General features: G+C 36.1%; 1 protein-coding gene across 2 annotated transcripts in view; it reads right to left on the reverse strand.

Moving 5' to 3' along the window:
• The window catches only part of SLIT2 (slit guidance ligand 2), a 375,009-nt gene that overhangs the window by 334,508 nt on the left and 15,692 nt on the right, over nt 1-24,809 (reverse strand). For both annotated transcript variants that reach the window (XM_030922577.1, XM_030922571.1), the window contains exon 4: nt 23,569-23,640. In XM_030922577.1, the coding sequence (XP_030778437.1) occupies nt 23,569-23,640 (72 nt within the window). The remainder of the gene's footprint in view (nt 1-23,568; nt 23,641-24,809) is intronic.

Below are 24,809 nucleotides of genomic sequence, written 5' to 3' on the forward strand. Positions count from 1 at the left end.
CTCTTTTTTATTTTGAGGCAGGTCTCACTATATCACCCAGGAGGCTACTCTCTAACTCCTGTTCTCAAGCGATCCTGTCACCTCAGCCTCCCAAGTAGCTGTAACAAATCTATGAATTAATTAATATTACTTTCATTTTACAGAAGAAAATACTAAAGCTCAGAATGATTATTTTTCCTAAATAGTCACACACTGACTAAATGGCTGGAACGATTCTAATCAAGATGTTCTGACATAAAACGTGTTTCTTTTATTACAGACCTACAATTCATTATTTCTATCCCAGAGGCAGAGAAAAAATGAAGAGGTTGTTTTATACCTACAATTGAGAGCATGTCAATGAATGGGGAAAAGAGAATTCATCATAAACTACTCACTTGAAAGGAGAATTGGCTAATGAATCTTGAAATTAGTGTATCTGCTTTCCCTAAAATGGACTTCATTGGGATGGATTTGCACCAAACCTGAAGACAAATCTCAGCCATATTCCAGCCATAGTCCATCCATTCTCCTCTTCAGCACATACGCAGGAAGACCCAATGCACACAGAACTCACTGATGCACACACATGCGCACACACACACACACACACAGAGGTGCACAGGAGCTCTGGGATGTCTCTACCCTAAGATCATTCATCCCCTTCTTCAGGCATCTCAAAATGACATCAAAAGAAAGCTGCATATTATTTTTGGAAACTACCATGGCACTGGGCTTAGAGATTAAATCAAAGTTCTCTATAACTGTTTTGACCACATATTACTGTATCAGCAAAACTTCTGAACATATGCCTTCGCCATTTATAACTTACTTCTGTTTGTATAGATTAGTATTATTGTACCAATATATGATACATTTTTTAAAAATAGAGATATTTCAAAGTTGAGAGAAAATGTGAATAGAACTTAAATAGAAAATTCTTAACATTTTCTTCCTACATTTAGGACCATGCTATTATACATAGCATTGCTGTAAAAAAAAAAAAAAAAATTATAGGAGGTTTCTTAGGGGTAGACATACCATAATGGTCAGAGTGCATGCTGGATTTCAGGCCCCATTCTCCTCTTCCTCAGCCAAACACTTGTATGTAGTGTGCGATCTACACCCCAGTAATAAGATCACTAAAAAGTAGATTAACTTGGACAATCCTTGAAGAATGTGCATACCATACTGAATGCACTGAATTACATTACAACTAATTACTGAATGCTTTTCCAGGAACGATTTAGATTATCTGAGTAATATCACACAAGTGTAAGACATGCATTTACTAATTCATTCATTTGGAAAAGTATCTCTATGGTACTTGGTACCTGGTGTCTACTATGCCAGGCGTTGTGCTGGGCAATGGGCAAACATACCAGACTAAATCCAGTCTCTGCTTTTAAGCTCATTGGAGAGCCAGATGAAAAAAAATAGTTGGCTGGCGGCCACATTAACAGGACGCTGGGCCACCCCTGGATTGGGAGGGACATCCAATCCAGTCTTGACTGAGCAATGGTCAGTGAAGACAAATTTTAAGCTTAGCCCTAAAAGAAGGAAATGGCGTAAGAATTTAAGCTAGGGACACAGAAGCTGTCCCTGCAGACTTTATGATTTTCTGATATGTAGGTTATTATGAAAACTGATACGGGAAAAAAATAAGATACTAATGCAAATGCTAACCTTTCTTCTGCAAATCATGAGTGTAATCAGTAAAAAAAAAAAAAAAAAAAAAAAAAAAAAAAAAAAAAACATGAAAATAGGCTAACAAAACGAAATTTTCTGGCATTTATTCAACACATATTTACCAAGCAACCACCATATGCCAGGCATTGGCAAAACAATGGTAAGTGAAAACCTACCCATTTTCAAGCTCTAGTGAAGAAAGAGTATTCATAAGTAATCACACAAATACACACATATAATCGTTCCCTGGTATCCATGGGGCAGTGGTTCCAGGACCCCATGCTCTAGGCTATAGGGATTCCAAACTCTAAGAATGCCAAAGTCCCTTATGTGGCTTAGTATTTGAATAGAACCTAACACATCCTCTCGTAGACTTTAAATCATCTCTAAACTACTTATAGTAACTAATGTAATGTACATGCTATGTAAATTGTTATACTGTATAGTTTTTTGTTTGTATTTTTTATGGTTATTTTTCATTTCTTTTTCATTTTTTCAAATATGTTTGATCTGCTGTTGGTTGAATCCACCGATGGGGAACCCACAGACACAAAGGGCTGACTGTATTTAAAAACAGTTGAGGAAAGTATCCTTACGCTGTGGGGATGCATAAAGGGAATGTGATTTAACCTGGGGGATTAGGTAAGGTTTCCCAGAAAAGTGATGTTCAAGCTGGATTATGAAGGATCTAAACAGAGTAAACCAGGGATATGGGAGAATGGCCAGGTGGAGGGAGGCAACTGGGAGATGAGCAGGTAGAGCAAGCAGTTCCACAGGCTAAAGAATCTTCATGTGTAAAGACCCTTTGGAGGTGCAGAGGGAGGCATATCTTAGGAACTGCATATGCCTGTGCAGCTGGAGCACAAAGAGAGACAGGAGAGTGAATAAAGCAAGATGAAGCTGTAGAGAGGCAGGGTATACAAGTCTTAGAGGCCCACTACAAATGCGGGTTTATATCTTAACTAGCATGTCACAAACTGGGAAAGTCCCCTAACCTCTGTAGGTCACAAAAGGCTCCTCCCTCCTCCCCTCTCTCCCTTTCTTCAGAAAACACTGATTGAGCATCTGCCAGTCTACCTTGTGCGATATACTATTTTCAATACTAAGGATACAACAGAGAGCAAAACAAAATCTGTCCTCATGAAGCTCATAGTTTAAAGAAGGCAGATAAAGAGATCTCTAAAATTGCACAAATACTATCTACACCACAGGGTTTCTGTGAGATTTCTATGAGATTGTATGAGCATATAATTTATGAAATGTTAAAAAAAAAAACACCTTTGTGGGTTTTTTCCCTGGATGAAGTGGTAAGGCACCCATGTGGATTCATAATGTAACAATCTGGCAATAGAAAACTGGAGTCTAGATGAGACAAAATAAAATGAAGACATCCTGACCAAGAAAATAACAATGGCAACAACAATAGTAACTACTCAAAAAGCAAGCTGGGCTTGCTGGCAGTGGGTCAGACACAGATTTTTATTTTATAGTCATCTCAAAACTGGAAATGTGGGTTTTATTATCCCTCTATGAGGAAATGAGTCACAAAGAAACCAAATTCCAAGAGGTTCCATTTTATTCACAAAAATTAAAAATGCTGTAACAGAAACTGATCCAAATTCCTGTGGTAAAAATCAGATGAAACATTAAAATTTAAGTTTTTAATGGGAGAGTATGGACGTTGTTGTTTACCTCCTCACATCCATCAGCACCCCCTGCCCCACCTTTCTCTGTGCTATTAAAGTCCTGACCTGACTCACTTACACAGCCATGCAAAACTCTAGCGACGTATCTCAACTAGTTTAAACCAATCAACACATGCCCTTTCTTTGGCAACTTCACCGAAGTTGGTTCAATTCAATTGAAAAAAGAGACTTGAAGTCCATCTTAAGGGGAGATATCTCCTATGCTCTCTTTTGCCCTCCCTTCTCCCTTCTCTCTCTCACTGATTATGAACCAGGAAGCACAAGGCACACTGATGGCTGTTTCGACACCATGAGCAAAGCCTTTGGACATAGACAGTGAGGCCAGAGAAATGAAGAAGTAGAAAGTAAAAGCTATGGCTTGACCTATTCTGAACTTATTTTTGTAAAATGATGAATTCCTTTATTATTGAAGCCAGATTTGGAAGGGTGTCATTTATTTGCATGCAATCCATTAACCATAGCCATTTATTTTGTATATGTCAATGTTTTATGTCTAATTGCTAAATTAAAGGGAATACTTTAAAAGTGAAGAGCTTTATCCACAGGCAGCCCCAATAAGCTGATTTACTAGAAAAATTATCCTGAGCATAGATCATCACCCAGCATTTCAGAAATTAAAGGGAAATTTCCTCATTTTTATGCACATGTGTAGAGCACATGAACTCATAATGTGTCGGTGTTTCTAATAAAAAACATCACAACGAATATTTATTGAGAATTTACTAAGTGTAAGCACTTCACTGACTTCACAGACTCATTCAATCTTCACAACAAGCCAATGAGGTAAGGAGCATCCCTTCACAGGTGAGGAACCCAGGCCCACACATCACACTGCTGAAGCTAAGATCGGCATCCGACCCTGTCTGCCCACAAAAACTTGGCTCTGTACCATAGCATGCTGACTCACATGCCATTTTTTTAAACTCCCAGATAAATTACAATAATACATTTCCATAATAAATGTGATGGCATACAATAACAGCCACGATTGTTTACCTGGAAATTCTATGGACTTATCAATTTGCACACATAGATACACTCTGTTATTTCCAACTACATAGGCTGTTTAAAAATCAGATACAATGTTACTAAAATTTTGTTTCATTTCAGAAGCAAGTTTTCTGTTTCAATAATAGAAATTTGACTTGGAGGAAAAGAATGAAAAGTCTTTATAAAACTTAAACATCAACACACAGTTTTTTTAAAAAAAAGAATATTGTTTTTTAAAAAAGACCTTATTGAATTTATTTAACAAGTATTTATCCAGCCTCTCCTGTGTGCTTATTAGCCCTATATTAAGTACTGTGGGAAGCATAAAGACGAAAAATACTTAGAATTTGCCACCAGGAACTTGAATTCTAGAAGGAGAGAGATAGGGATATACTCACTATGATATATCACCATTGTTACATAAAACTATGGAGACAATGGAGAGATACTTCTAGGCGCAACTACAGAGGGAGTAGGCTCAGATTAAACCCTCCTAACAAGCTTCACAGGGGAAGGGAAGGACACATTTGAGTTTATTATGTACAGTTTTTCCCGTCAACAAACAAGTTCCAACTAAGGACCAAGACCTAAGGTGATAATGCGATAAATAAATATGAACCCTGTTAGAACATTCCTTTGAGATGTATAAGACAGCCTGTTAACAAAAAAGGGGATGGGAGGTGTTGTCAGGCAGTGAAGCAGCAGGAAGAAACACTCCAGGCAAGAGAGATAGTCTCTGCTAGGCTCTCCGCTGTGAGAGGCTTCCTAATGGGGAGCATTGTTTGCCTGAGGCGTTGATTTCATAAATGGAGTCACAGTTTCTTGGGTTCAATCAGGTAGGTCAGTAGAGCAGAGAAGGCAGGATCTAGTTTTTGGGCAGTGAATATACATTTACTGTTGAAGAAGGTAGAAGAAATATCAGAGGCATTTCCATAGGCTCAAGAGTAGCTAGCTTCCTTGAGTCCCTCCTCAAGTCCATGGTACAGTGAGAAAACACCAGGAAATAAGAACAATAGCTTGAGACCACTTGAAGGCCAGCGTAGGAGTTTAGATGACAGCAACTGGGTAAGTTTACAGGAAAATAATGGTTCTATTATTTACTAGCCCTAGAAAGGTGGCCAAGTAAATGGGTTAACCACTTTAGGCTTCAGTTATTTCATCTATAAAATTGAGATGGTGATACATATTTATCAGAGTACCTTTGAGTATAATGCATGGAAAAATGTTTTATTAAATCTAAACTGCTGTTCCTGTATACAAAATGATCTTTGACTGTGCAAGGCACATGATCCTAGCTATACTTATTTATTTAGAGATGAAGTCTCGCTCTGTTGCCCATGCTGGAGTGCAATGGTACGATCTCAGCTCACTGCACCCTTCGCCTCCCAGGTTCAAACAACTCTCCTACCTCAGCCTCCTGAGTAGCTGGGGCTAGGGAACACACCACCATGCCCGTCTAATTTTTTGTATTTTTAGTAGAGACAGAGTTTCACCATGTTGGTCAGGCTGGTCTCGAACTCCTGACTTCAGGTGATTCGCCCACCTCAGCCTCCTAAAGTGCTGGGATTTCAGGCGTGAGCCACTGCACCCGGCTTCCTAGCTGTACTTTAGGAGGACACTTCTGGCTATTAGGCAGAGGACTGTACAGACGAAGAAATACTGGAGCAGGAAGTACAATTAGGAAGTAAGTTACTGAGAGGGAAAGGAGAAGGTGGACGAACCAACTGTGGAGGTAGAACTGACAGAAGTTGAAAGTGGAGCTAAGGGAGAGAAAAGGAGCCAAGGGTGACATTAAACTTCAAGTCTAGAAAATGATGGAACGAGGGTGGGGGAGAGAGGATAACAAGCTACCTGTAAGCACCTATGCACAATTAATAATGCATAAAGTGAGGTGAGGATTTAAAAGAGATTACCATGAGGATTATGCATTGTATAGTGTTTTTATTTAATGGAAAGACCCTCTTGTCCCCATAACAGTTAATATACATGGTAAAGAACACTGTGCTGTACTCAAATGCCAGCCTGCCATGTGGGCATTGCATCACCTCTTTGGGTCTCAGTTTTCTCATTTGTAATTTGGTTCTCCTTCATATTATTGAAAATCAAATGAAGCACTATTAATATACATAAGGCACTTGGAAGAGCCTCTGGATCATGTTCTCATTTCATGAGAGCTACACAACTGACTCCATCCTTAGCATCGCCACTTCCTCCAGTCAGAAAATATTTCTCTTTGTGGAATGAAGACTGTATTAGCAGTAACGCAGGTTGGGCATGGTGGCTCATGCTTGTAATCCCAGCACTTCTGGAGGCCTAGGCAGGTAGATTGCTTGAGCCCAGGAGTTTGAGACGTGCCTGGGCAATATGATGAAACACCATCTCTACAAGAAATACAAAAATTAGCTGGGCATGGTGATGTGTGCCTGTAGCTCCAATTACTTAGGAGGTTTAGGCAGGAGGACCACTTGAGTCAGGAGGCAGAGGTTGCAGTGAGCTGAGATCACACCACGGCACTCCCTGGATAACAGAACAAGACCCTGTCTCAGAAAAAAATAAAAATAAAAGAGTAAAGTGCAAAAGTCTCTATGTATTTGCTCTACAGCCTGCCTGCTGCAATACATATGAAGTATCAGTGTCAGTGTGCTTATCTCAGTTTTCTGATAAAGGAGGTGTTCTGATTTGGGGCAAGAAAAATAACAATGAGATCACTGAGTAGTCTTTACAAGCTACAGGTAAATCAAGATCACAGGCAGAGCACACTTCCTGGATACAAGCTTTGGTCTTTCCACTAAATGGCCTATCAGGTCAGGCTCAGCAAAGCGTTGTTAATCTTTGTTGCAGATGATGAACTCACCACCTTCCAATGTCATAGGCCTCATCACTGTCTCATTCCCAGGATCTTGCCCTCTTACGATACAGTTCTGTATTTCCTAGCTGAGCTGTCATGATTCACAGAGGAGTGAATGGCTGGAGTTGCTAAGATAAGATAATGGCCTTTTATGTGCAGACACTGTGAATTCTTCTCCACCCCTTGTACAGGGAAGACAATTTAAGTGGAAAGGAATAAATTGCTGGATGTAATACAGTGACCAAACACAAAAGCCTAATAAAAATGTCAGAAGTACAAGCCGTAGAATGGCAAAGAACCGTGGAGGCACACTGAATGATGCAAGCTGTCCCTTAGCAACTTATGTAAAGACACAAACTGATGAGACTAAACCATCTGCCTCAGTTGTTTCCTACTACATGAGCAATTTCAACTTTGTAGTAATTTTGTAGTAATATTGTTTTATTTACAAATTAAGCAAAACAATCTCTCACACACATAAATGAGTAAAAAGATGGGGAAAGAACTGACAACTAATATAAAAGGTGCTGTAGGACAGCCCTTTCTTCAGGATTTCATAAACAGAATTAATATATTACCGTGAAGAAATTGGTACAAAAAGTCACCTATGCATACAAGTTTACTGATGGCTATTCTTTTTAAACTTAAACACTATCAAGAAAGAACATATGCAAAGATATTAAAAAGATAATGCTTCAAATGCTGTCTCTCGCTCATTTACCATGAAGGATGATTCCGTGGTTCCTTTGTTCTCCTTACCCTTTTCCTTCAACCTATGAATATGTGAGCACCCGGAGCATGTGAATACTGCCTCATGGTGAAGGGAGCTGCATATGTATGTCTAAACCCTCACAGAATGTATAACCTATGGAAGGGATTTGGTTAGTAAGTTAATAATCACAATATAAGGACTAGCAGTTTCTATAATATGTTAGACTTAACCAAAGCAGCACATTTTTAAGTCCCTAGGCTAGAGGTTTGTGGATTCATTATGTTAAAAAGTAAGTCAAAAGACCTGGGCCGGGCGCGGTGGCTCAAGCCTGTAATCCCAGCACTTTGGGAGGCCGAGACGGGCGGATCATGAGGTCAGGAGATCGAGACCATCCTGGCTAATACGGTGAAACCCCGTCTCTACTAAAAAATACAAAAAACTAGCCGGGCGACGAGGCGGGCGCCTGTAGTCCCAGCTACTCGGGAGGCTGAGACAGGAGAATTGCGTGAACCCGGGAGGCGGAGCTTGCAGTGAGCTGAGATCCGGCCACTGCACTCCAGCCTGGGCGGCAGAGCAAGACTCCGTCTCAAAAAAAAAAAAAAAAAAAAAAAAACACCTGCATACGGGAAGGCATCCATCATTTGGTACTGAACAGCAACGTAGGGAAAGGGGTCTCACTCTCCAGGCAGGGTGGTGGCACTCTCTGAACGGCAGCAAGTTGCCCACCTAGGAAACACTGGAGCTAGGATTCAAATCCTGGCAGGTGGTTGCGAGGCCCTCATTCACTCACTCAACCTGTATTTCTTGTACATCTACTGCTACTGACCACGTTCACAATGCCTCCACATTAATTGGAAGTGACAGACAACAACATAAGTAAAATATATACTATGATACAGACACGGTATAGAAACCAAAGGAGGAGAATAGATTGGGGAAGGGGAGTGGGAGGGTTTGGGTATTCTGCTCCTTTAACAAGAGGGAGCCTAAACTAATTAAAAATAGATCTTTAGGCACAGTGAAAGCTGAAGATTAAATGTGTGTACAAATATTGGGTATAATTTGAAGTAAATTATTTATATTGTTTATTTAGTATCAAGCTTTGAAATAGTTTTGATTGAGTCATACTCTAATTTTATGTTTCCGTTTTCTTTTGTATCTTTTCTCTCAATATTAACTACAAATAAAAATTGGTGGCCCCAAAGCAACGTACTGGGGGGAACTAAGAGATGGGATGGTAATTTTCAGTAATGATTAATATTAAGCGTCCTGGTGAGAGGCATCCATCAGGTGTATTTTTAAAAGTTGCCTTTGGAGATTTATAATCATTTCTTCCATTTGTTCTCATTTCTGTGTCTAAACTCTCATATCTAAGTTATTTTGTCTTCTAATACTGGGAAGATTGGTCTTGGCAAAAATACTGAACAAATTAGCTTTGCAATGACTTCAAAGTCCACCAATCATCTCCAAAAAGCTTTTGGCTCCAACACCCTCTCTATAGAGTGAGAAAGACTCCTGCAAGTTCACACCAGCTTAGATGATGCACACCTCATTGTGTTGCTAAAGAATGCTGTGCACAGCAGGTGTTCCACAAAGGACTTCTGGTGCTTCAATTGGCTGAGGCAGGGAAGAGAGAGAGAGAGTTAAGCTATAAAATTTAAAGTCCTTAAAATAGTAGTTGAATGGTTTTGTGTGTGTGTGTATGCGCACACACACACATGCGCACAGGCAACACACACACACACACACACAAATACAGAAAGCCAATAGTGGTGCTAAGTTAAAGAAATTGTTATAAAATATTCTAAGTTCTTCTATTTTTTCAAGGCTACAACAGAATGCCAAGTTCACCTTCAAAGATGGATTGAAAAGAATAGATTTATAAGCCAACGCACTATTACAAGTCTTACAAGTGACAACGTTGGTACAAAATAATAATAATATATGTCAACCCCATATATCCTCAATGGTCTTTAATAAAATTTCAATCAGAAGTAATAAAAAGTAACTATTCTTTGGAAAAGCTAAAGACTGGTTTTGCTCTCTGGATTAACAAGCATAAATAGGAATAGTTAAGAAAGAAGAGGGGCCTGTATAGTTAAATAACTTTGAAAAACAAATTTTAAAAGGTTAAACAGATTAATTTATTGTAGTATGCCTTTAAGATTAACACACAAGTGTACACTGTAGCCACCAGAGGTGATATGACTTTCATTATTTCCCAACACATTTGACCACAGAACACTTTTCTCTTGAATCACTGGAGAGCACACTGTAGGTATCACCTCTTTGAAATATAATATAAAATTAGTCTAGTACTAAATAAAAGGTATTACACAGTCTTGAGAATTGGGGATAACAACTATACTTTTAAAAACCTAAAACTGAATCATATTATTTTAAAAGAACACCCAAAGTGAGTATCTGGTAACAGATATCACACTGATGATTGGGAGTATAATAATTCTTTGGAAACAACAAAACTTTTTATCAAAACATGTTTACTTGGGTTCTTCAACCCAGGTAGCTTAATTTAGAAAACAGAGAAATATCTGGACTCTAGTGTTGTCGTTTTAAACCACTTTTCTCTTTTTAAATTAGAGTATGGCTTCTAAATGGGAAAGGATTAAAGAATAACATTTGTCCATCTGAATAAAATTCAATTATATTTGTAGTTCATTATTACCCCTCTGCCACATTTACTTGAAGTTCTTCATCTGATTTTGATGGAGTTTCCCATTTTACAGCAACAGAATGACATCTGATGAATCAGAAAAGAACAAAATATAATGTTGGTAACAACAGTGATTCCTGCATGTCATGCTTCCCTGGGAGATTGACAAGAACTAAGGAAAAATTCTTTTCCAAACTCATGAGGTGAAAACTCTTGCTCTGAAATATGATGATGGATATACCTTGTGATTTTTTTTAACATAATTATTGTAGCTACAAGCATTATTCTTGTTCATACAACTTTGCTTTTCAAACACATTATTTGCTGCAATAGTTTCCCACATCATCTAAATTCCAAGGGATGGTGTGGTGGGTGGGGAGAGGAGAAAGGGTATTTCCTTTTATCAAACGTAACCATGTTGCTTTCTCACTCCCTCACGTTCCTATGTAATAAAAGAAGAATCCAGGGTGGTCACTTGGAGTACCTGATTAACAACTTTCCTTGAAACTATTCATTAGGTGTGGAATTCATTCCCCTTCAAGAGAGGGAGAGAAAACCCACACCAACTCAGAGAGAAGCTCTCCTCTTAGAAACAGACTCCAGATTCCTTTGCCTTCAGGGTATTCAGGTTCCACACATTTTGTTTTCCTCAAAAGGCCAGGAAAATTAATTGTCCAGGGTGCACAATGTATTTCCTAGGGAGAATTACAGAAAATGATGGTCCCTGCTTCAAACCTATTACAAAAAAGATTATAACACAAATATGAACATATAAACCTTTATTAACCAAATCCATTATATTCTCTTGAATTGCCCTGTTCAATTTTTAACTTATTTCTTCATGCTACCATTAGCGACAGGTGATTATTAAAACTACCTCAGTTGTACACCACTTACCTCATATTGAGAGATTATCAAGTATCAAGGTCACCACTTAATAAGACATAAACATCAAATCTCCTTTAATCTTTTTTTTTTTAACCGACCAGGTGCAATGGCTCATGCCTGTAATCCCAGCACTTCGGGAGGCCAAGGCGGGCAGATCACCTGAGGTCGGGAGTTTGAGGCCAGCCGGACCAATACGGTGAAACCCCGTCTGTACCAAAAACACAAAAATTAGCTGGGCGTGGTGGCGCATGCCTGTAATCCCAGCTAGTCAGGAGGTTTAGGCAGGAGAATTGCTTGAACCAGGGAGGCGGAGGTTGCAGTTAGCCGAGATCACACCACTGCACTCCAGCCTGGGCAACAAGAGCGAAACTCCGTCTCAAAAAAAAAAGAAAAGAAAAAATCATTTTTTAAACATAAGCCTTCAAACAATTCACCTGTAATAGCAAAGCCATTCAAAATGTAAGCTAATAATAGTAGAGAGAATAATCTCAAATCACTTATCCACAACTTAATTATCTAATGCCCGGTTTATTACCATGAATAATTCCACCATTGTAATTATTCCAAGGCCTGTGAAGAGTTCCCTATAAATTTTGGAAAAAAAAAAGAACACAGATACATTTTGATCTCCTTCCTTTCCCTCAATTAGCTCCAAACATTCCCTAGAGGCTTGGAGGCCTTCTGTTAAATTCTGGGAATATGATGGCGAACACGCTGGGCAAGGTCCCTCTCTTATCTGACTTACTACATTACTTATATATAAACAAAGAAACTGAGCCTCAAAAAGAAAGCCAGTATCTTTGCTTAGCATCTGCAGCTAGTGATTAGCAGAGTTAGGAATGTAACTAGTAAAAGCCTTTTGACTTCTGATCCAGTGCTTTTTTCACACCTCAACATATATCATCCCAAATTCAATCTCTTGGTAGTGTCTTTCTCGGGCTTAATTTCCAGCTATTCCATCAAAAAGATATTTATTAGCCAACTTGTACTAGGCTAGATGCTTCATGTGAAACAAAGACAAATAGAACACAGGAATCTCGGCAAAGTTAATACACAGGCTATGATTGAAGAATTGTATGTGACAACACATTATATGAATCAGGAAACAGCGATACAGTTTTAATGATAAAAGGAAGCAAAAAAAAAAAAATAAGTACATGCCACTTATTATACGCCAAGTACCATAGTAAACTCAGTTCATTTAGGAAATCATTTACTCCACACAACACTTCCATAAGAAACATACTCCTAGATTCCTCATTTTACACCAGGAAAAACTGAGGCACTTGGCAGGTAATTGAGTGATATTCCCAAGATGACACATTCAGTGACTCAAACCCAGGTGGTCTGAATCAACCACCTGTACCACATTATAATGTACCATAGAATCAATAGCCTATACCATATTATAATGAAGGATCATGTGGAGGTAACTAAAACCATTGAGAAAGCTTTAGTAGAGGAGCTGAGGCCTATATCAGGAGGAAGGAGGAAAGAAAGAAGTCCAGAAATAATGCTGGGAACTTCCAGGCAGCAATGGAAAATCTGCTTGCTTGAGATGGCGCAGATCCGCTGGGATAGCATGACAATGTTGAAGAGGTAATGCAGAACTAGATTTTGGTGAGTCATCAAAGCCAAGTGAAAAAGAGTGATACAAAAGGGAGGTTAATTTTAACTAATCACTGCCAAGTACAATACAGAAGTATTTCTAGATATCTTATTTCCCAGCCTCAATACATGCAGTGACTTAAACTGTCAAATATATTTGTTAGCGCAGATCGTATTTAGAAGTTATTCTCATTTTTTTTTTTTAAGAGGCAAGCCTGGAGAGTTTATCTAAAATAAATACTGAAATATTCCTTTTTAGTTTCTGAGCAGAGATTTCAAAAAATGAATGTATGAAATTTTAACACTGACTTTCTCTGTGTAAAATGCACAGCATTGACTTCCTTAGCATAAAAGAAACACATTTATCTACATTACATGGAATTTCCTATAATTTCCCTAAATACTTATTCTTCCTCTGTATGTTTCTTGAGCACTCAGTATGCCCACCTCTCGCTTCCCCCTCCACACCCCCCCCCCCCAACTGGCATCACCTGATTGGCTTGGAATATCAGTTGGTATGATAAACTATACCATTTAGAATACCCTGGCTATCTGTTATATTAAATAACCAGGTTTTGTTACTCCTCTCTTTCTCTCCTCTTTCACTCTTTTATACTTCTAGACAATGTTTTTTCGGTTGTTGTTGTTGTTTGGTTTTTTTGTTGTTGTTCTTTTTTTTTTTTTTTTTTTTTTTTTGTCTTGCAACTAACTCTACCAAAAGGTTGGTCCTTATGTAAAGAAGATAAAACGTAAAGCAATATTCCTATTTCTGGGTTTTTGTGACAAGAGGCTGGGTAGAAAAGTCACTTTGGGAAGAAAAAGATCAATGCACATTAAAAAAAAACGAGGAAAGTTTGCAGAAAGGGTGAAACTTGATAGAAGTAAGGAGAGCATATAACATCATACAAAGTGCCTACATAATGCTCAGTAGTGTTTTGTAAGTGAGGGTATAATCCTTAGTTAAAAGCAGGGCTTTTCATTGAGAGATTTTAACAACATTCCATTTTTCCATGCACTTCTTTATCATGAATAAGACAGAGAGTGGGTTTTATCCTGAGGCATTTGAATTTAAACAACAACAGCAACAACAAAAGACTAGATAAGCATTTCTGTTTCAGTATGAATATAAACAGTGTATTTATTAAAAAACTACATCATAATGACATGTTCATTTCTGGAGAAATTAAGAAAGATTTTACTTTAACAGCATGTAAATAAACTGGTATGTTTTTTAAGTTTCATATATTTGAACATAAAGCTTCATATCCAGATAAAACGAGAATAAAAAAGATGTAAACTTTAAAGATAGTTTTAGAAAAGTATCCTTGAAGTGTTACTAACTATGCAGCTACTCTTGATGGTACACAATACATTTTCCAAATGTTATCACTCTGCCTCAAGACCATTCCTTTTTGGTTAACCATCTCATAAAAGAGCAAGAGTGAATGAAAGCATTTTATGATGTCTAATATTTTAGTTATTTCTAATTAAGCGAATTTGAGTTTTCATATTTAATGGCATTATTCTTCCCTATTATGTGTGTGTGTGTGTGTATAAACCTCTTTCATCATGATATAACTATATCCAAATTAATGATAAAAATAATAGAATAATGACATAACTTTTAACAATAGAATATGCTTGCATGTGAATACCTACATTGAGGCAAATTTTAAACAATGTAACTACAGTGGTAGTTTAACAGATGCAAAATGTTTAAGTCAGTGTTCTAAACATTTTAAACTTCTTAAGATAAACTAATTAGTAATTTCAAATGTTTTACCCTAAAAAATGTATAATGTAAATTCAATAATATTTATATACTGTTTACACAAGAGTAGTGTCCAATCAAAATGTATTTTTAATATATTAGTCTAGAAACTTATAAGAACACCAGATTTAAAATTAAATTAAATTAATATTTTTTTAAAGGGTCAAGGTTAAATTGTTTGTCTTCCTTAAAAAGTTTATAATGTCTTTTGTGTCTTTACTTACAAAAAAAAATCTCAATGAAACTTGGATATTAAAACCTCCCAGGAAACCAACAATAAAAGCTGCTAAGAATTTCACAAGTTTTTTTTCCCCTTAGGTGTTAATTAAATGATCATTTAACACTGAAATGTAAACACAACATTTTCATCTCCTGACAGCACAGCCTATTATAAATCCGGGGTAATAAAAGTCTTGGTGTTAATGCTCTGAACCAAGTTCCCACAACACTCTAAGATGCCTTGTCGTGTCTAAGGTTAAGCATCTAGACACAAAACAAAGCTTGCGCCTACTCGACTTCCAGTCCAATTTTCCCATCGCCCAGTGACCTAGGTAACACTTTGAGCAATAAAGAATAAATTTAATTTCTCCAGCATTTTGTGAGGATTAGGAACAATTGTTGGCTTGCAATGACTTTTTATCCTTGGATTCTTTTTCCTCCAGAGCATTCCTCGGGTCCTAAAAGAGAATTCTGATGGTTTAAGACATAGAACAAACAGAACTTTAAATTAGGCTTTTTTCAATCAATTGGAACTGTCGGAGGGGAAGCAATCAACCTTTCTCTGTGCTGTTCTCAGCTATTCACATACTTCGAGCTTTAATCTTTCTCTAGTAGAAGAAACCTATCATGATGGGGCAAAGCTATTTTTTCCCATTCTGTTTCCAGACTTACTTATTTCTCTCCTTTTTTTTTTTTTTTTTTTTTTTAAACACTTAAATCAAGTTGCCATACTTCGCTGTAAACTTTCATTTGGGGGATGTTTCAAGAGACACAGATGTTCTCCTGGTAACATTTCACACCTCTATTCTGTACCCTAGGCCATGGGTGTTGTCAAGGACCAGTCTTTTTACTCTTCATTGCTTCATTCTCGAAGATTTAGTTCCTTTTAAAACTTCCATCCAAAGGTTTCTTATATCAAAATTTATAAAATATTTTAAGGTTAACCCTCCATAAAAAATTCAGTGATTACAATTAACTCGGTTATAGGTAACGTGTAATGAGTGGATATACACCATATATGTATCTATGCTACTTTGAGAAGTACTGGAATTGTGGAAAAAAACAAAACAAAACAAAATGACTTCTGGTTCAAACTTGTCTCATAATATAACATGATTTAGATTTAAAGTGCTAAAAGATTTGCAATTTTTACTGGATTTTGACATAATTAGTAGTCTAAAAATGCACTGAAAATCACCTATGCAATTTACATAAAGATGACAATGTTCCATAGATCAAATCACATGTACATATTACAAGGCTAACAGATTAATCTTATATTTTTTTAAAAATAAAATTTTTATTAGTAGTGAAAATGTTCCTTAGCAACATATGTAAATCTTCTGAACAACTTTCAGCATACTTCACCTATAGTTGAAGGAGTTTACTCAGCATTTTCTAACATTTGTATATTTCCTTCATTTGTCATTCAGAAAAACACATCATTAAAACAGCAATCTAAATATATGCACTAACATAAATAGTTCCTGAGTCACTGTCTTTTTGTTTCTATCTGTAATTTATTTTATAGATGAATTTTAAAACTATATGAATCATCAACTGGGAGAGCATGGAGAGATCGCATTAAGAATATCCTGGCCCTAATGTACCTTCTGCAGCCAAGTAAAGAGAAACAACACGGTACAAATGCACATTTTATGTCAATTTGCTGCAGTAGGAAAATTAATGTGACTACACATATTTATGTGTTACTACAGTAAGGATAAATGCAAGAGGGCTGTGCAATAGTATCAGGAACTTTGCTGATTGAGGGCAAATTGCAAGGACATCTGAGTGACTATTATTTCCATCTTGCTGGCAATGAAAGGATGACAATAATATAAATATAATTTCTATCATCTTGAAAATTTACAATGTTCTTTTGAATAGGAATTTAAATTGTACTGTGCTATCCCCAGAAGGTAAATAGTATGATCCTTACCATTTTACAGATAAGAAAACTCGACAACTCGGTTGTTCACTGACTTCCAAATTTAACAGAACTGCAAATATCTGAGTAGGCATTTAAACACTATCATTTTACACAACCTCCCTTAAGATAGAAAGTAAATGATTTCAGTTTCTTAAAACATAACGTAAATACACTAAAATTACCGAAATATAACTAAAACCCTATCAACCCTTATTCCTAGAAATAATGTTTATGTAAATTTCAATCCCCAAAATTGTAACCTTGAGATTGTAGTGGCAATTTCATTATTTACAAACTTTAAAATATTACCTGATGATGTGTATACGATATATTTTTTACATGAACATGATATACTTAAATTCACATATTTGATCACTCTCAATGAACTCTCCAGGCATTAATTTACATAGTATAGGTCAGATGTTAGCAACAGCTGAGGCCCACAAATACCACATATTCTATGGAGCCACATATTTTGTTAGTTTCCCTCCTGAGCATGGATCACAGTATTCTACAAATTCAAGTTGGCAGACCATGAGTACTTGTTGGTGGGGTTAGAAATATTTGCATTTGTGAAAGCAGCCGTTTAAATAAGTACAGCTGAGTGGGGGTTAAAAAAAAAAAAAAACCTTCTTGCATTTGATTTTCTTAGGCTATGATCTATGCTGTGGATTTCACACTCAGAAGGCCCACTCTGTATGCTGGCAACAGCAGAAACTGGACAATTGTTGGCTTTCTTTAGCAACAAGTCTATCAGTAATCCCTTTGAAGTAAAAACCATAAACACTAGATCTGGCAAAATCTCAAATATAATCTTAATCTTCATTGGATTTAGAACATTTAAATCACAGGATTACACGTTGATTTAAAAAATAAAAGTAAAAGTAGGTCCTGCTCAGGGCTTTGCACTTTTATTTCTTTCATGACAAGTGGTAATGGCTATTTTGAGCTGTGTTCAGATATCCATATATCAAGTCTGTTGTCTACCTATTTGAAAATAAAGTTTTGGTTATACAGTGGTAATCTTTTTAAATGCAATACTCCTCATATGTCTCTATTTTTTAAGTGGCAAAAACAGAGTCCCTTGGGACCAGTAAGTAATTAATAAGTTACCTAAGTAATGAAGGACTTGGTGTTTTAATCACTGACAGTGAACACTTTCCTAAGTTTTCTCTCTCTTAATACAGAGTCAATCTGTTCCCCTTAGCAAAGTATCAGTAGATAATTCAGATAGTGTTTCCTTACACCAAATTAGAACACAGACGCCACCTTCGACAGAACTTTCACCCTTAGCACACGAAGCTCTCTGGCAGTCTCAGCAACAGAAACCAGCGGTAGCTATCATGGCAGTGCGCTAGATGAGTAATGATGTCGGTCTGGCTGAACAACAGTAACCGTAGCAACTGCAACCTGCAATTCCTGCACAACCACTGTCGGATTTATTGTGGCAGGGGCCAAACAGGCCAAGAGTAAAATGAAGCAGGAAACTATGGCACCTGACACCTCTAGTAGTCCACACTTTAATCAGAGCTGGCAGAAATTAATTCAAGAGAAATTTGTACACGGGCTCCTCTGTTGTATCCTGCTTTTACGGTTGACTCCAAGAAACCTATGAGACTAAATCAACATCCAAGAGCTAGGGAGTTAGTTTTATATGACATTTTATTAAATTAAGGTATATTTTGCTTAGGTGAAAAATGGATCATTTTGACTGTGTTGTATCTACTGAAATACTTCAATGTTTGAGAAACCTAGGGGGATCAAACATTTAATTGACCAAGTTATCCTTTAAATTTAATTTGGTTCTCCATTATTTATAATGCTGTCTCAGAGTTACTATTTGCTCATTCAAGTTACAAATCCTGAACCCAACAGAGATTTAATTCAATACATCAAACACTTAATGAGAGCTTCTAAAGGTCAAGCCTTATACTAGACCCTGGGGATACAAGAAAAAAAAAAAAGTTTTCATAATACACGTCTAAGTAGCATTTATATGCATAATCATAAAAATAATTCTAAGATAATAACTGATAAGTATAGTAATGGCTATATCTGCGTAGTGAGATAATAGATAATTTTTACTTCCTATTTTCTATTTTTTTCTGATTTTCCTAAATCTTTTTAACAATGAACTTGTGTTGCTCTTATAACTATTAAAGAAACAAAAACTAAGGCTCCTCCTATGGCAGTGATGGAAAGGAAAATAAAGACAGCTTAATTATATATATTTTTAGGCTGAACAAATTAATTTATTACCTTAATAAAAAATTAAGTTTTCCTCTTAAGAAAGAAAGTCCCAATTATTATAGTTATCAAAAGCAGTTTTGAGAATCTGAGATCCTATCTGACAGATAATGAATTATGACCCGGCCAATGAAATCAAGCAGTCAAAATCTATTTGTCTCAGGTAAGTATTCACTAGGCCATAAAGAGAGTTCTTGGCCTTAAAAATACCATTCCTAATGTTAGATAATTTAGTCGCTCCAAAACTCACTGGGGAATAATGAATGGCACTTGAGAACCAGAAGTAAAAAGTTTTTATTCAAAGAAGTAGAGAAAATGAGTCCCTGGGACAGATGCAGTTCTTTTTGTTTGTTTGTTTAGTTTTGGTTTGGTTTGGCAGATAAAAGTGAAAAATGAGTTTCTAAAAAGTGCTTTGGATACTTAAGCTTATGTTAGACGTCTCAGTAAATATAATATACTCAAAGAAATAAACCAAAAACCACAAAACAAATATTTATAACCAAATGTCTAACCGCAGTACTACCAATGAAATTCCTCTTTAATGAGTCCAGATTAGTAGTCACAAACTCAACAGAAAGTGTGAATCACTTACTCCTAAGCCTCTTTTAAGATTACACTTTTCAGGAAGATTTGTATTAGTACTCATAAATTTCAATCAATCATAATCAACTATTTCAAAATTCCCTGCAATCTCTTATTCAGTTAACCAGCTCCAGATTTCTTTAAAAATAATCTCCTCTCCTCTTAGGTTCACAATAAAAATGCAACCTTGATTTTGGAGGAGGAGCAAAGGGGAAGATAGAGTCTGTAAGTTAAGAAAACTTCATGCTGGTTTTTTTTTTTTTTTTTAACCTCCAACCTATCGTCCCTTATTTTAGTTTCCCTTTACTTACACTTTCCATCTGTCAACAAGTACTTGTAATTTTATTACACTGTCCTGTAGTTTATGCAGAGTTGGTATTATTTTACAGAGTTCTGTTAATGGACTGGATAAATGGTAATGCTATTTAAACTAGTCTCCTACTCCAACAAACACAGCTGCAACTGTACTACTATTTCTGAGCAAACATCTTGACCTGAACATGTAGTGCTCTCTCAACCCGTCCAAAGAGAAATTGGAGCAGACAGCAAAGGAAAAGCATATTTGGCCGCTAGCAGCAACCAAGCGTGTCAAATCATAATTCATATATAGTATACCCTCCTTTTCTTTTATATTGCATTTAGAGTCTGTGAAAAGCATGTGTGCTTCTTCCCCTGGTATCTTATTTTCAGCCACTAGTCAAATGGTGATTATTTATTCCAAAGCTCAAAGAAAAGCAACACAAGGTCCAGTATATCCAACAAGCTTTAATCTAAGCAAACAATGTGAAAAATCAAACTTCTGTGTATAAACTATATATTAAACCAGTAGACTTTTAAATTAGTGATATACCTGGGAAAACATAATGTTAAGTATGAATACAATATACAATAACTAAGAACATAAAGAAATTGAAATATTAATTCGTATCTCAGAACAACCTATACAGAGGAAGTAAATCCTAAATTTGTTTTTTTATGAGTTCTGCATATAGTATGCCTCTACTGCATTAGACAGTAGGGGCAACTATGGCTTGCTTTATATATATAAATTATATAAATGTATGTTATATATAATATAAATTATATATAATTTAATTATATACAATATATATTAAATATATTAATATAAATTATATATAATATATATTAAATATAATTTATATATATTACATATATCATATATTATGTTTAATTATATATATTATACAAATGTCAAAATATATATTCTATAAACATTTATATCATATATACTTATATATTTTTTATATATATTTATAAAACAATCATATATATATCAACTATCAAATACTTTCCTTGTCCTATCATTTTTCCCCATTATTTGTCAAAAATTGCATATCCTTTGCTCTGTTACTTGTCCTTCTTGTGAAAAAACTATGTTTTTAAATGAGCATTATAAAGGATGTTGTGCATATAGGTTTGTGCACATTTTCCCATCTGCTGGAATATTTGTTTCAGGTGAGCTACTAGGCATCTGTATCATATGAAGAAAATGTGAACTTGCACCCTTGCTTTTCATAATTACACTAGCCAGTAGTCAGCTTCACAAGTGTGTGTTCCTTTGTTTATTAAAGACTTCCAATGGCAGTTGTTTAATTTAATTAATAATCACCATCATAAACAAGTGGTCACATGCAGCTTATAACTTATCCTCTCGAGAGAAAAAGCACTCTTAACAATTCACCTAAGTCTAATTCAGATGAGGCAAGTTTCTTAACTAAATTAAGATTCCTGACTTGAGGATGCAAATAAAAATTCCACCTCTAGTTTTCTATGTACACCCAGTGCCTAAATCTGATGTCAAATCTCATGTAAAGAGATACACTTGGTCAATATTGAATGCTAGGCCATCAAGTTATATAACTTCTGAAACATAGAAATATTCACATCTTGTAACCAGTTCCACCTAACAAACATTGCTTTAGCTGTTATTACTCCCCAGGACAAATCCTTTGAGCCAGAAAGACACATTAAAAAATCTGAACACATTTTCTAGCTGCCTGTGTCCCCATTTTCCAACACACATTTAATTAATTAGGAAATGCTGTCATAGGTTTATGGATTCTGTTTCTTTAATTCACTTAAAGATTTCAAGTCTTTTTTCATATAGCTGCTGCATAAAGTTATAAAATCATAACAAAAGATAAAAAAAAATCTCTTAGTCTGCTATGTGATATTATCAAAGAGGGCAAAATGTCAAGCAGAATATAATTTGCTGATGAGGGATTCTGCAATGGATTAAACCACCTTAAACTGGGGAAATTAATCCAAGTCGCGTCCTTAAAAAATCTCCTCAGTCAACAGTAACTAAAGCTGAAAGTGAAATACTATCAAAACCAATTCTATGACCCTTTCTAGAAACTAAGCATAAATATTTAGATATAATTATCTACTGATATGCATACATATAATCTTTATGGCAAACCTACATCCTATTTCCTTAGTGAAAATAGTTCTTAGATAATTTTTGTTGAAAACGCAATTCCAAAGTTTCTTTATTTGAGTTTTAAAATTTACTTAAATTGGGCCAATTGAGCAGCAGGGAACACAAAAAAAGGAGAGAAAAATGTCAGGTGATTTTAACTATCCTTAGAGGCACAAAGTCAGGAAAGACTCTGGAGAGAAGATCTGGTCCGTCAGCTGGGAAATACCTCCCCGTAGTAAGTTAAGGTTGTTAAGGTTTCAGGAGGACATGAACAAAGATCCTGGCTATTCCTGGGGGTGAAGAGTGTGAGAGGACAGTCCTCCTACTTCTGGAATTGATAACTATGTTGAACTAGTAGGCTACAAAGACAAATTCAGAAAAAGGAAATATGCTCACTTTCTCTACAAATAGTACCATATGGGACTCCCACCATCCAGGTGGGGGCTAATGGAGCAATTTACTCTATACATCCTAGCAGTTTTTTCACAACATGCATGTACCTCAAGAATCATTGCTGTTTATTTTTCCAAAACTTTGTAGCTTATCTCCCATCTGTACAAAGTCATTCATATGGCTGAAAATCTCATTTTAAATGCTTTCAAAAATGTGTTTTCACTATTACACATTAGGTCAATGCAAAAGCATTCCAGGGAGGAAAAAGTGATTCCCCCTAATACTCACATTACGCTCCTTTAAGGAATTACTTCCTTTAATAGTCTATGACGTATTTAATATGAAAACCTTGCCACACAGTCATTCATATTGCAGAGGCTGAAATTCTGGATTTAAAGGAAACATTTAAGAGGAAATTTACAGCCCTCTTTAAATACCTTATAATAATATTTTTGGACTAATAAACACTACTACTTGAGCCCAGAAACAATACCAAAAAAGCTAACATTAAAAATCTCAACTTTACAAGAACACACTGCCAGCTTCCTCTTAAGAGGAAGCACAGTAGCAATTTTCTCCCTTCAGAACTTAATCAAACATTTCCATTAAAAAGTAGGTAAATCTTGCCATCATCACATTACCAAAAAGAATAATAATAATCCAATTACCGTATCACATACATAAACCGCTAAATCCTAACCAAATAAAACAACTTAACCACTGGAAAACAAATCATAAATTTCCTAAAGGAAAAAAACACAAACTTTTAATCCATTAATCTATTGATGCATAGATTCCAGGAAAGCACACAGAAACAGATCCAAAATACATTTAATAAAACACAAGGTACTACCCAAAGCAACAATAACTACTTGTGTCTACTTACAGCCTGTATAGCTTTGCGGTCCCAAGAAACAGCAACTCAGGAAACAGCTGAAGGTGATTTCTGTTTAAACGCCTTTAGAGAAAACAAAAACAAAGCTTATGTTACACAGAAAATACCCAACAATGAGACTGTGATTTGGTAGTGTCATGCCTCATCCTGTATTTCAGAAAAGAATGAAATGACATTCAAGAGAATTCAAGCATTGCAAATCAAAAGTTGGTTACACGTTTTGTTACATGACTCTTTAAAGCAGTTTTTCATTGTGCTTACTATGATGATGATTACTGGGGTCTAAACTCCAAACTCAAAGCCTGTGCAACATCAGTCAACCAGAATATACACAACAATAAAGGATTTTTGTGACTCAGTCTTAGGCGCCTAAGGTAGGTGACCTCAATACCCAGCAGAAATACCACAATAAATGGTGTCTAAAATAATCCATACACAGTCCCAATTGGCCTAAAATCTCAGCCAAGGAATTGTGGGGAGATGGAAATTTTAATTTTGTTAGCTTTTCATTTAGTTGGGAGAAAAAAAAAAAAAAAGGCATGAGAAATTGTCGGCATGATCTGTCCCATAGGCAAAATCAGGAGAATACCAACCCAGAGTTCAAACCTCAACCCGCAGCTTCCAATCCTTAACTGAATTTAAGGCTCAGCAGTATAACTAATAGTGGTGTCAAATCTGTTTAAGTAATGTTTTAAAATGTCTAAGTAAATTGGAATGTTGTAAATGTTTTAAAGAAGAGTGTGATTCCAACTCTAACTCAATTTAAGCCCTGATGCTTGGTATGCACACCTGTTAAAGAAAGAGTGGGCAAATACTGTCTCTGATGTAGTCATATCCCAATCCCATCTGTTTTAAGTGTACAATTTAACATTTAATTTAAAATAACTGTCTATTTCTCTGCTTTTCCCAAATCTAAATAAAACGATAAAGAGCTGATGTAACATTTTGCACTCAAATGACTTACAAGCTGCCTAGCTCGAGAGGGATAGAGGCATATTATATAGTATAGCTTCTGGATATAGTTCCAGAAAGTAATGCCACACTGAGGAAAGCAGAGGTATTTCTTAAATTTTAAAGATAAATATTAAAAGGGACAGGAAAAGAGGGCATATCAATCTTGACATATTGAAAGGGTCATCGGGCAGATGCAGAATTATACTATTTAGTCTCCAGAGGGCAGAAATGGGCCCCCTGGTTGTAACTCCTAAGAAATTCAATTATATAGAAGACCT

This window comes from Rhinopithecus roxellana, chromosome 2 (genome assembly GCF_007565055.1).
Source record: "Rhinopithecus roxellana isolate Shanxi Qingling chromosome 2, ASM756505v1, whole genome shotgun sequence".
NCBI lineage: Eukaryota > Metazoa > Chordata > Mammalia > Primates > Cercopithecidae > Rhinopithecus > Rhinopithecus roxellana.